This window comes from Natator depressus, chromosome 5, assembly GCF_965152275.1.
Source record: "Natator depressus isolate rNatDep1 chromosome 5, rNatDep2.hap1, whole genome shotgun sequence".
In the NCBI taxonomy this organism is placed as follows: Eukaryota; Metazoa; Chordata; order Testudines; family Cheloniidae; genus Natator; species Natator depressus.
The window spans coordinates 118211634-118224616 of record NC_134238.1 but is presented as its reverse complement, the minus strand read 5'-3'; the positions used below and the strand labels follow the sequence as shown (position 1 = coordinate 118224616).

General features: G+C 46.6%; 1 protein-coding gene across 1 annotated transcript; it reads right to left on the bottom strand.

Moving 5' to 3' along the window:
* Positions 1 to 511: 511 nt before the first annotated feature.
* On the bottom strand, positions 512 to 12777 carry LOC141987069 (thioredoxin-like). The gene is made up of 4 exons (XM_074952111.1): positions 12631 to 12777; positions 6258 to 6317; positions 4572 to 4637; positions 512 to 589 (listed from the first exon to the last, which is right to left on the bottom strand). Exons 1-4 carry the CDS (start codon positions 12775 to 12777, stop codon positions 527 to 529), a joined length of 336 nt encoding a protein of 111 aa, XP_074808212.1. The 3' UTR covers positions 512 to 526.
* Between the last annotated feature and the right edge of the window lie 206 nt (positions 12778 to 12983).

Here is a 12983-nt window from a genome sequence, read left to right as displayed (position 1 = left end):
CTGGTGGCTCCCGGAAGTGGCCAGCATGTCCCTCTGGCTCCTAGGTGGAGATGTGGCCAGGGGGCTCCGTGCCACGGGCTGCTCCTGCCCGCAGGCGCTGTCCCGCAGCTCCCATTGGCCGCAGGCTCCTGGCCAATGGGAGCTGTGGAGTCAGCACTCGGGGTAGCACGTGGAGCTCCCTCACCACCCTTACACCTCGGAGCCAGAGGGACATGCTGGCCACTTCTGGGAGCCACTTGGAGTTGGGTAGAGAGCCTGCCACCACAGCGCCAACCGAACTTTTAACGGTCCAGTCAGCAGGACACCGGGCAACCCTAGGCAACCGTAGGCAGAGCCAAGAATGAACCCAGATCTCCTGAGTCCCATTCCTGTGCCTTAACCACAAGATTCTCCTTCCTGTACAGGTGAGAATCTTTATACATTTTGATGCATCATTTCTGAATAACTGTGTTGAAGGAAAATAGACACATGCGAGACTGCAAAAGGTGGATTTTACTGGAACTTCTGTTTTTGTTTTCTGCAGGAACTACATTAGTTCTTCAATCTTTGCTTCCAACTTCCCGGTGTCAGTACCAGTAATTTCCCAAATCTAGTTACAAATAAACAGACAAAACAAAACAACAAAAAAAGAAGGTTTATTTTTGCACAAACTTCTGATTTGATAAAGCAGTAAGTTGCAATTTAGAAAGTTCCTTTTTAAAAAAAATGTTTGGGATAAAGAATAAAATTTCATAAGAATTGCACACTAAAGCTCTGATTCTGCAAACACACACCTGCATAACCTTACACATGGAGAGATTCATATGCAAGGATTGTTCTAACACAGAGGCAGATATTTGGGACTCCTTCTCTTACGCCCTGATTCAGCAAAGCATTTAAACATGTGCTTAACTTTAAACACGTGCTTAAGTCCCATTGACTTTGAGGGAAAATAAGCACATCCTTAAATGTTTTGCTGAATCAGGCCCCTAAAAGCAAAACTACCTTGTCTTCACTTCTAGGAGGCCTGTCCATTGATCAGTGAGCCTTTCTGTCTATGTAATCTATATTTTTTCAGTCATCTGTAAATAAATGAAGTTATTTTATAAGTATTCAGTGAGTCCGATGCTTTACCTTTCACAAGAACACCTATATGAGCTCTCAGAACCATTTTCAACCTAGCTGTGACAGTCCATCACGTAAGGTTTTGCTGACTAAGCAAGTCAACTTACTAGTTCTTTTTACAAAGTTAAAGGGAAAGGGAAATAACGGGGTAGGAAGGGATCTGTGGATTAAAAAGTGGACTGTATTTAATGCCATCTGTGAAGCAAGTCATTTTGGTTCTTTTTTAATAGCATTCAGTCTTCTAACAGAGGGGTCCACAACACAAAAGGATGTTACATAGACTACTAATAGGAGAAACCATTGTGATGGGGATATTAGAAATAGACCAAACCTTGGCTGAACACGTGAATGGATGTGAACTATTTTGTGCATTACTTGTATTACAGTATAGTACATTGTAGCCCCAAAGGCAAATAATGTGTATGTTATATCACCTGGTATTCGGTGGGACCCTGAGGTAGAGCTCGTTGGGGTAATCTTCTGTGAGAAACTTAGCTCTAAGTGTACTGGAATCCCCAAACTGTACCGTGCATTCCCTGCAAGTCACCTACAGACTGTCCTCGTGCCTGTGATCACACCCAAATCACCACATCCAACCACTAGCATCTCGGAATAGCACTATGACATTTGGAGCAGGTCAGTCAGAATTGCCATACAAGGACAGAGCATGATGCAGAAGGATGAAAGGACAAAATGGTCCATCTTGTTGGGGATCCTGTTTCTTATGGTCATCATAGAACTGGATGTTTCAGAAGAAAGTAAACACCTCCTTTCCCACACACACATATTTCACCTAGCTAATTGTGCAGTAATTTACCATGGATACAGATACAATTTCTCTGGTAAGCAGTTTATGCTGTGCATTGTCAGGATATCATTGTGCCTTATTCACGTGAGCATATCACTATGCTATTTGCGTCAATAATATCCTGTGGCAGCAGTGTGTTCAACAGGTTAAAAGGATGAAAAAAGAATTCCCTTTTATGCACTTCAAATGTGTTGCCTTTTTAGCCCAATTGTCTAAAGCTGCCTCAAAATTATGCCCATAGTTTTTTGCAACCAAGTTTTTCCATGTTCATCCTTGCACCTCAGATTTGCATGTGCAAATTGCAACTGGTCTCACAAAATGGATAGTTGCATATCTAGCTACTGCCCATCTGTCTCATGAGCCAAAGCCCACTGAAGTCAATGGGAGTCTTTCGAGTGACTTTAGTGGCCTTTGGATCAACCCTGTGTGCAAAAATGCAGTGTGCACACGTAACTGAGCATCTGTCCACACAAAATTTGGAGTGCAATTGCAAAGGGTAGGTTTGGCACTTTATTTCATTGATTGATCCCTTGACCCTGTATTTTATGACGGGAGCAAGAGAAGCACTCTATTAGCCTTCACTCTACTCTTCATTATTTTCAATACCTCTAGCCTATCTTTTATCAATGCCAACGCTAGTGTTTTGGCTGCCCTAAGCAAACAGGATTGAAAGCCAGCTTGTGAACTTTCCACTGGGCTGCGTAGTGCAGTGATTGAACCCACGCTACAGCCTCTCATTGCCACAGACCTGGCTTCTTTGCCTGAATCAAAATCCGCGTACTTTTGTGCTCTCCTTGTAGCTCCTCGACCTGTGCACATTTTTCGAGGCTATAAGACCACCACACAATTCAACACAATTCTTCACAGTGCCTTCTGCATTGGAGAGAGACCCATGACCAGCAAAACAGGGATGCTGAAGGCCAGGACTGCAGTGGCAGGCCACAGTACTTGATGACTGTCCTAGGGCAGTCCCACTTGGAGCGCCCTCCCGCGGCAGGCACTGACATGACGCGTGTACCGTCTCAGGTTAGCCTTTCAGAGTCCCCAGTCACTTCACTTTAGGCTCAAAGTGACAGAATAATACCCTGATTGCTTTATAATATACCAGTCCCATTATGCAAATGGTCCCAAGCAAGTTCCCATCCCAGGCGTGGTCTATTTCTCAGCCCAGTGCAAGTAGTCATTAAAACTTAAGGCATTTAATCTTTCGATGCCCCACACAGCACACACTGGCACCTCTGATCCACACCTGGCGTCTTTGTCCATCCTCTCCTGTCCTTGTCCCAGGACAGCCACCACAGCGGATTTAAATCCCGCTCTTCCCAGCAAGAACCCCCTACAGTCTCTCTACTGGGGAGCATTCTTGTTTGAGGTGCATCCTCACTTCCCCCGGGCCCTCTTCTGGTTCCTCTGGGTCCCCCACCTTCTGAGTTCTCCAGCCCTGGACTGGGGATGCTCTCTTTGCATTCAGCCTTCCTGCAGGAAGTACCTTTGACTTCCTCTGGGACCTCCTCCAGTGCTCGTGGTATCTGTCAGCTTTTGCCTACCCCTGACTGAATCCGACAACTCTGACTCCCTCATATTGGGTCTCTCCTTGATCCTTTATAGACCCCAGCTGCTGCCCTGTTCTTTTAAGTGGCCAAATTGGGAGCATCTATTCTGGCACGGAGGAACAGGACCTGCTTCATTCACAGGGACCAATGACCCACTGGTCTGATCTAGACATGGACCCAGAATAAAAACTCCACCTGGTTCTGAAATCTGCAGATGTTTGGTTCTAGATCCAAACTCTTTAATGGGTTGTATCAAAACTCTGGAACTCAACGTCCCCAGAGTTTTGGGAAATCAAGACTTAAACTTTGTGGCTCAAATCCCACAGCTGAGTTTTTTCTTTTGCAAAAGGTCTTATTTTCTTAGGCACTTGTTTCACACAAAAGCCTGAAATATTTAAAAAATAGAAGCCTTTTTACTCAGTGCAATTGTCATGGAGTATGGCGGAGTCAGGGCCTTGCACCCCCTGCTTCCTGCGATTCACCGTGACTCTCAGCCAGCCAGTGAAACAGAAGGTTTATTAGACGACAGGAACACAGTCTAAAACAGAGCTTGTAAGTACAGAAAACAGGACCCCTCAGTCAGGTCTATCTTGGGGGCTAGGGAGCCCAGACCCAGGTTCTGGGCCTCCCTCTGTTTCCCCAGCCAGCTCCAAACTGGCACTCTCTCCAGCCCCTCCTCTGGCCTTTTGTAACTTTCCCGGGCCAGAAGGCCACCTGATCTCTTTGTTCTCCAACATCTTCAGTTGGCACCTTGCAGAGGAGGGCCCCAAGCCATCAGTTGCCAGGAGACAGGGTGTCGGCCATTCTCTGTGCAGACGGCATCACACCTGCCCTCTAGGGCTCTGCAACAATCACACACCCTTATCCCACCACCTAGATACTTAAGAAATGCATAGGGGAAACCGAGGCACCCACACAGTATTCAGAGACAACATTAAGAACATTCCCACCTCGTCACAGCAATGTGGGCAGGAGTTTCGGAGAAATCCTTCTGAACAAGGCCTAGTTGTCATTAGGAAGGGATACAGCAAGTTATTAGCCTTTGCGGCCCCGCTAATAAAACAAAGACCCACAATTACCATTTTATGTCACTAGCTATACAATACCTTTTCCGTTTTCTTGTACATCTGGAATGTCGGCATGGCTATAATTTTACAAGAATTAGCCACGTCCTAGAAAAGTGAGAAAAAACATCTGTAAAAATCACCTGTCACACTAGTGCTAGAACCATTCATTAAGATCCAAGGGCCTGCTTTCAGGCAAATAGCTATAATAATGATAAAGAATGAGTCATGAGAAATACAGGAAATTTACCTGTAAGATAGAAACCAGAAAAGCTGTTTGCACAGTACCATCGAGCTATTATATGGCAAGATAAAATCATAACACAGAGTACACAGAATTATTACTCACGAGAATGCCTTACAAAGCATTCAGCAAGGTGTCGTCACTGCTCGTCATTCGCGCTGAATTGAGTCAGCGAGAGCTTTTGCACTCCTGTGCTCCTTGTACAACCTCTATAAGAACTTCATTATTCACAGTTTCACCTTGCCACTTGATATATTGAACAATAGCTTGAAGGTGCTGTTGAGATTTTTCTAGCTCTTTGATATGCTGATGTGAAAATGTCCATATTGCACAGCTGTAGACAAAGGTAGAGATTGCTACGGCATGGTAAATAAAATGTCAGCTCCTTAAAAAGAGGCAGTGGAATGTCCAGCTAATCCTTTATGGCTACTTGGTATCTCTGCTATTAGCTGGAGATCCTACGCTACTTATAGTAAAATGATATGGACTTTGTTTGCTTTGGCTGCTAGGGTGACCAGAGGTCCCGATTTTATAGGGACAGTCCCGATATTTGAGGCTTTGTCTTATATAGGCACCAATTCCCCCCTTCACCCACTCCCCATCCTGATTTTTCACACTTGCTATGTGGTCACCCTATTGGCTGTACAGCGCCAGATTTGCAGCTGGTGTAAACTGGCAAAGTGCCATTAAGCTCAGCGGAACTATGCTGAACAACAGCTGCTGAGGCTATGACACTGCACGATCCAGCGCAAGTGACAGGGGGTTGCTCTAAATTTAAGCACAACTGAGAATTAAAAATCCCAGGACAAAGATTGGTGAAAATTCAAAAAGCAGGCAGCTTGTTATCTCTTTACTATCTAAATCCGTATGGGTGACTCACAGTATCTGTATCAGGGATTTGGCCCTGAATCTGATCTAAATGACACCCATGTAAACCAGAAGTAATTGCATTGAAGTCAATGCCTGGTATGTCCTTCCAAAACCAGGACCTATTTGTACTGCTACGTTTGACAAAGCTGTGTTTGGTGTTGGCTTTTCAAAACACGATCAATCAGGTTTTTGATTTGGCAAAGATCAAAACCAAAGGTGATTTGAATCTGGTTCCATTTTATATGAATGATCAACATTTGGGGAGTAGGCAGCCATTTCACACTGTTTTGGCCCATTTCTAATCTATATCAAATCACTAGCTACTAACGTCCTCTGTGGAAATGGATTGTGTTTTGATATTATCTGATTTCTTGAAAAAAGGGACATGGAAGGTAAGATCTTGCAATCTCTTGCAGTCAGTGAGACTTACTTCTTAGGTGAGTACTACTCACGTAGGGGCTACTTATTAAATGCACAGATCAAGGTCTAATATTAAAGACAGTGAAGTGTTTTGAGAGCTACTGATGATAAAAGCCGGGTATTTATTAATTATTATTATACATGAACATGATTTCAATAGCATGATTTCAACTAACATGGTGTCAATAGCTTACCTCTGCCCGATCGATATCCACACTACAGAACATCACATTGTCATACCGAACAGCCAGGTCCTTTAGGAATAAATGGAATAAATACACTTGTTTGCGGAAGTAACATTAATAAGCATAACAATATGTCAGCATTACATCTCCAGTAAAGAAGCTACATTATTAAAAATAGCTGGAGTTTCGTATTAAACCACAGATCTAGTAATAGCCAGAGAAGGGCTGTGGGATTCTCTCCAGATATGGTGTGTTCTGATGGAATGAGCATTCTGCTGAGATTACCCACTGGGTGCCCCTAATTGGTTTTATTTTCTGCTTTGGGCTGGGAACTGAACTCTGCTTGCACCGCTAGATCCCTCCAGATGTGATACCTCCAGGTCATTGCTGAAGCAAATTGGCAGGGCAGCATTGGGAAGCTTCCTTAGCTGCTGCTGGTGCTGTACTTGTTATGGGATAGGGAAGTTCAGGGGTCCAGGGCTGGCTTCTCTCACAAGCACTAGATTCAAGTCAGCAGCCCACCGTTTACCCAGAAATTCTGGGAAAATATTGGAAGAGATTTGAGGGGAGCCAGAACCAAACCCCTGGCCTTTAGGGATTTGCTCCCAGATCTAAATGTCACATTTGGCCACTAATTTTATACAAGGGTCCAGATCCAAACACCCCCAGGCGTGCTGGTGTTCGGAAGCCACTGCCTGGCTCACAATAAGAGTCCATCTGTACACGAGATGTACACTGTCCTGCAGATTAACAGAAACAGGATTGGGGCAGTCCTGGCCCAGCAGCACACAGTCAGCACCATGTGCTGTGGATTTTTCTCCAGGCTCTGGAGCCACTCCTCAGCCACTAGTGCGTTATTAGGGTTGAAGTCGCTTCCGCTGTGCCCCACTCCCCCACTTCCATCTGTCGGACTGTCCAGTATGGCCATGAAGTCACACAGCCATTGGTCACATCCGCACCCCTTCCCTGGCTCAGCTCCCTCTCACCCTAAACCCAACCCCTGCACTGGGAACACAGGGATCCTCTGTGGAGCAATCCACTACATAGACTTCTGGGATCCTGCCTCTCCCCTGTGCAGAGGAACCAGAACAGAGGCATGAAGTCCAGGCACAGTGGGATGAAGAACAGTGTTTGCCTCTTAGCATTCATATGGTGCTTTACATCTCCTGAGCACCATCTAATCAATGAACTCGCCCTCCTCTTCTGTCTTTTTAGACCTCTGACAGGAGTGATAGGCTCTAGCTTCGCTCCATTGCCAACAACAGCGCGACACCAGCAAAAAGCTGGAGTAAGGCAATGCTGCATCAGGCCCTCCATTTCCCAGGAAATACTAGAAGGTTCCAGGGAAACAGAGTCCCTGCAGGGGCTCTCTCATGTTATTAGCTACTCATTCTATGCTAATAGCTTGTGGGTCAAGCCTCTCATTAGACTCTGCCTGATTAAAACAGTTGCTGAGCAACAAATGAGCATGGCTGCAACACAGCACCTATCCGTAGGGAGCCAATTAGAACAACAGTTGTGGGGTGTGTGTGTGTTCTTAATTCTCCATCATGTGACATTTGCCCGCTGTCTTCCTAGCAGGCACCACCAGATTCATCCTTCTTTAACCCTCCTTCCACGGGCAGTGATCCTGCCTGACAGGTCACAGACAGCAGCTTTCAAAGCAGTGTCCTTATGTTTTTCACTTGAAAGACACTGAGTCATCGGAACAAGTCCTGACACTGATTTTAACATAAGCCTATCTCACTTGCTCACTCAGTTGTTTGTAATGCTGTGAAGGTGTCTCTTTTGCTTACCCTTTTATGGAAAATCAGGAGCAACAGCATTGCCCTGTGTGAAGGTGAAAGATGGCAAGAAAATCCCCATTGTTTCAAAATACATTCTGCAGCTACCCTAGTCAGCTCTAGGGAAGCTGGAAATCCCTGACCCTTCATGGAAAGGGGAGATCAGGTGTCAGGGATCCTAGTTAATAAAGGGCCAGTGAGCTGTGTAAACCAAATTTATACTTCTTTGCATCGCTGAAGTGGTGCAAAGCAGCCAGAACACATGGGTGAATCTGCTCCCACCTGTTTGCAGCTCATTTTGGGCCAGACTCTGATACACCAAGTCACGTTGAGTAGCCCCTCCCATCACAAGCAGGCCCCATGAAGCCAATGTGACTGTTCGTAGTGAGAATAAGGATCAGAATAGACCCATTGTCAAACCAGAATCCATCAGCATTTTAATTCCAAGGGGATGACATGAGATAAAGCATTCTCCAAAGAATTCCCCGTTGAAATCCCCAAAGAACATTGTTTTCATCCCTGTGCTAGCCACGCGGGTGAATCCATTTTCTTCAGTATTCACTGAAGAGTAAAATCCTGTCCTCAGGCTTGTGCATACTGAAAAAGTGGAATCCAAAACAAATATCCTGGCCTTCCCTGGGCAGACCTCAGTCCTGGCTATACTAGACAATTGCTGATAGTCCCTGTATCCTAGATGGGGCTTCAGCAGGCCAGGGAGGCGGTGCAGGTGAGTGGCCAATCAGAGAAGGCCTGCTAGGGAGCCAATCAGAGGCTGAGTTAGAGACAGCCAAACAGAGCCAGACTCAGCCATATATAAAGGCTTCCCAGGAAGTGAGCGGGCAGTCTCTCCCTGGTGGTCAAGGGAGGAGGACTGGCTCCTGGGCTGAAAGATAGCACCTTGGACAGAGCAGTGCTGGGGAAGGCCAGAAGGAGCTGGGGAGCTCCCATCAAGGAAAACCCCAGGCTGCCGGCCTAGGCAAGGCAGGGGCATAGGGCCGAAGGGGAAGTGGTCCAGGGACAATAGCAGGGCAAGGGGAGAGAAGGAGGGCAGAGAGGCTGCCGCTAGAGGGTCCCTGGGTCGGGACCCAGAGTAGCGGGTGGGCCTGGGTCCCCCCCTTACCCTTGTGCTACACCTGGCTGAAGAGGAGCGTGGCCTGATCCAGGCTGTGGCTGGTCCCTGCGATAAGGGGCTAGACTTAGAGGCTGCAGGCGGCCATTACAACAGGTGCAGATCGTGGACTGCTGGTAACACCAAACCCCCGGAAGGGGGTGAGACCAGAGCAGTGGGCACTGCCGCAGGGCAGTGTCCTGAAGAGGACGCTGCTGAGTGGGGAGCAATGAGGGTCCCCGAAGCAGCAGAGCAGATGAAGGGCAAGGCACCACGTGAAAAAGGTGCTCCATGACTGGACAGAGCTAATTCCTGGAGCAACCAGTGGGAGGCGCCAGCGGTGGTGGGTCCTAACCCTGTCAGAGTCCCCAACAGCAAGTCTCTCAGCAGCAGTCCTGGCATGGATGCTTAGCCTGAAAAAGATATGTTTTGTTCCTGACCTCTGTGCAGTGGAGTACAGGAAATAGACCAGACTGGCCACCTATGCAGTAACTAGTGCACATTGGGATAGTAGTGGAAAGACTCTCATCGCCTCCTTTTATCTACAGAACAAGTACAGCACGGGCAGTGGCAGTGAAAGCCTCTATACTCACTAATGGCCCTGAGTGACCACTTCTAGGGTTGGAGGGCAGAGCACAGAATCAGAGAGGAGGGAGAAGCCTTATTAGATCATCCTGTCCATTTCCCTGGCAATGTAGGACTCCTTTACAGGGAGGTATTGCAGAATCCTGCAGTAATGGCCTGCAGCGCACTATGGTGATCATTTAGAGGCTATCATTGGAGAAAACAAAGTAAAGGAAGAGTTGTTCACTCTAGTACATTTCCCAGTGTTTTCTTGAGACTAGTATTAAAAGACCAAAGTGATGGGGCTTTTATAATTGCCCTTGCTGGAAACTATTCAACAATTTGATAGATCTCACTGTCCCAAGTTTGTTCAGGATAAGTTTTTCCTTAATCCCATGCCATCAGTCTTCGGGCATGTCCACACAGCAGCCAGGTGGTGAGATTCCCAACTCCTGCAGACATGCATACCTTAGCTTTCGTCGAGCTAGCCCCTAAACACAGCAGTGTGGCCACGGTGGCACGAGCAGCAGCTTGGGCTAGCTGCCTGAGTACTTGCATACGGTCTCCGCCAGGCTCAGACTTGGGGCAGTTAGCCCCTCCCGCTAGCCACCGCCAGTACACGAGCTTGAGTAGAGAGGGAATGTATAAGTCTACTTGAGCTTGGACTCACACCTCCCAACTGCTGTGTAGACATATCCATCGTCCATTCCCTGTGTTTTTCCGTCTTCGTGCTGAATCAGTACGTCGCCTGTCTTCTGAGAGACAACAACGGTGCACGTGCAGTGATGGTCTTTGTGAAGGCTGGCAAGGAAAAGTTGGTCCGAGTGCAGGAAAAGCAGATGCTCAAGACCCCTTTTTATGCACTGGCACATTGATGTTTTTGTGCTTCCCAGATGCGATATTCCTGACACACAGCAGCAATGCAGCATGGTTGGAGGCTCCTTTGTCTGTCCGCTGAGCCCCAACTAATATCACAGCTGCATGCTCATCTGGGAGGGTCTTGCAAGGTGCACGCCTACTCATTGAGAACTGGACTGAGACTCTCGGCTCTTTCACACAGGGCACCAGCAGATGGGAATAAATATCGGTGACTGACCCCTTGGCTGAAATTTGAACTGTTGACCTGAGAGTGAGCATTCCTCTGTTCATTTTCATCTCACAGGCTGGCAAGGTGCAAAAGAGTGAAGGGTTGTCTTTTGGAAAAGTTTATGCTTCTCAGTCCCATAATTGTTTACATCATTGTTTTTTAAACATTAGCACATCTTGCAGCAAAACCACCAATGGGGCCTGATTTTGATTCATTAAGATGTTTCATTCAGGGTGTCAGTTTAAGAGCTTTGCTAAAAGCCTGTTGTCTCTAATGGATTGAAACATTCTCCACCTAACTGTTACTGATTTCCAGTATTAGACATTTTCACTGTCGGTTATTATGAGCCCTTGGGTTCCTGGAGTCCTTAATACACTTTCCAGTTACTCTAAGTGATAAGAGTACTACACAGCTAAAACCAAGAGATTGATACAAGTGAGGGCCAAGTTCTTGCAATCAAATCTGTGTGAGAGGACGCCTGAACCAGTCTGTTGACTTCAGTGGGACTCTGCACAAGCACAGGGGTCTGCCTCTGCGGATCCTTTTGCAGAATCAGGGCATCGGATCAGAACAATTATATAGCACTGAAATGTAAATGTCACTAGAATAATATTACTGTCTAGGATTTCATTTTCTGAGTTCTTGGTAAGCTCTGGTTAATTAATCCTCCCAGCACCCCAGAGAGATAGGCAAGTGTGATTATCCCTGTTTGCCAGAGAGAGGGGGTCCATGTCTCAGCTGGATGTAGAACTCAGGAGTTCATAGATTTTTAAGGCCAGAAGGCACCAGGATGATTATCTAGTCTGACCTCCTGCATAGCACGGACCATAGCACCCTGCATCAGGCCCACAACTTCCTGCCTCCCAGGTGTGCGCCTCTCTCTCATATTAAGGGCTATAAGCTACAACGTGCAGAAGAGTGTGTGCAAAGGTGCCCAGCTCCTGAAGGCATTGTGTCTGCAGGAGGCGTAGTACCTCTCCTCAGGAGGGGCACACAGCAGTGGTGGCTGCTGCTACACTCTTTTACCTTCTCACGCCATCCCAGCTCTGCTGGTCAGGACAGCAGGTGGGAGGTTCTACCTTTGTCCCACGATCCCTTATGGGATTTCTAGCACTGCTGTAGGCATTCAATTCCCCAGTCCTTGCATTGCACCATGGGAACACAAGGCCAGAGACTGCACTTTGTCCGCATGCACGGGCAAAAGGGAAGTCAGGTTCATTTTGCACTCTTTCCCCATGTGTCGCCTATGCAGAAGTAGGCACAATCTATCGCTAAGTGTTCACAGGAAGAGAACTCCCCATGAATTCAGGTGGGAGACAGGTAACGCTGGTTCAAATTCAGAAATGGAGAGGACCCGGGAAGACGGTGAGGAGTGCGGATAGCAGCAGGTCTAACCCCACTGCCCAAGTTTGAGAGGACATAGTTTGAAGGAGCGCCAGTCTTTTTGCTTCCAGAAAGGAAGGTGGTTGTGCCTTTTCTCCTTATAAAAATTACTTGAAGGGCTCGGAGCATGTGTTTTATGTCCAAAGGATAATATAGGTGTCCCCTCCCCTGGATGTAGATCGTATATCCAGGATGCAATGGAGTGGCTAATGCCTTCCTTTCTAATTCAACACCTGGCCATTTCTGCAAAGTAAAAGTAAAAGGGACACTCTATGAACTAGAGTTTCAGCTACACAGGTGTAAATCTTGAGTAACTTCATTAACCTCAATAGAGTTGTTCTGGATTTGCATTATTGTAACAAAGATCAGACTCTGACCTTGTGGGTTTTCCCCCATGCAATGTCAATTCCAGCACCCCATTCTGGGAGTGGCATGGGATGGCAACACTGTACTTACATGAATGACAGGACTGATCGCTTTGCAAGGTCCGCACCATTTTGCTGAAAAGTCAACAACAACGAGTTTGGAGCCTGCGGCCTTCAAAAAGTCATCAAATTCACTCTGAAATGAACACATTTGCGTGAAAAGGAAGAGTTGATGCATAGGCAGTGGCTAACATTTTAACAGCCTGAATATTGTTGGCAAATGCATGACAAACAAATATTTGCTCTACTGGAATCTTCTACTGTTTCACGACAGAACTACACTTCAGCCCTGATTACCTTTCATTTGTGTTAAATTAAATTGCATAAATATATAAATACGGGAAGCGTCACAACAACACACTACATAATATGGTCGTGATAATC

Excerpts from the sequence above, each read along its gene's own strand:
- LOC141987069 (XM_074952111.1), bottom strand. The coding sequence starts at position 12,777 with ATGCATCAACTCTTCCTTTTCACGCAAATGTGTTCATTTCAGAGTGAA. Across the intron at positions 4,638-6,257 it reads TGGATATCGATCGGGCAGAG|GACGTGGCTAATTCTTGTAA; the intron begins GTAAGCTATTGA and ends TCACTTTTCTAG. Across the intron at positions 590-4,571 it reads TGTACAAGAAAACGGAAAAG|ATTTGGGAAATTACTGGTAC; the intron begins GTATTGTATAGC and ends ATTTGTAACTAG.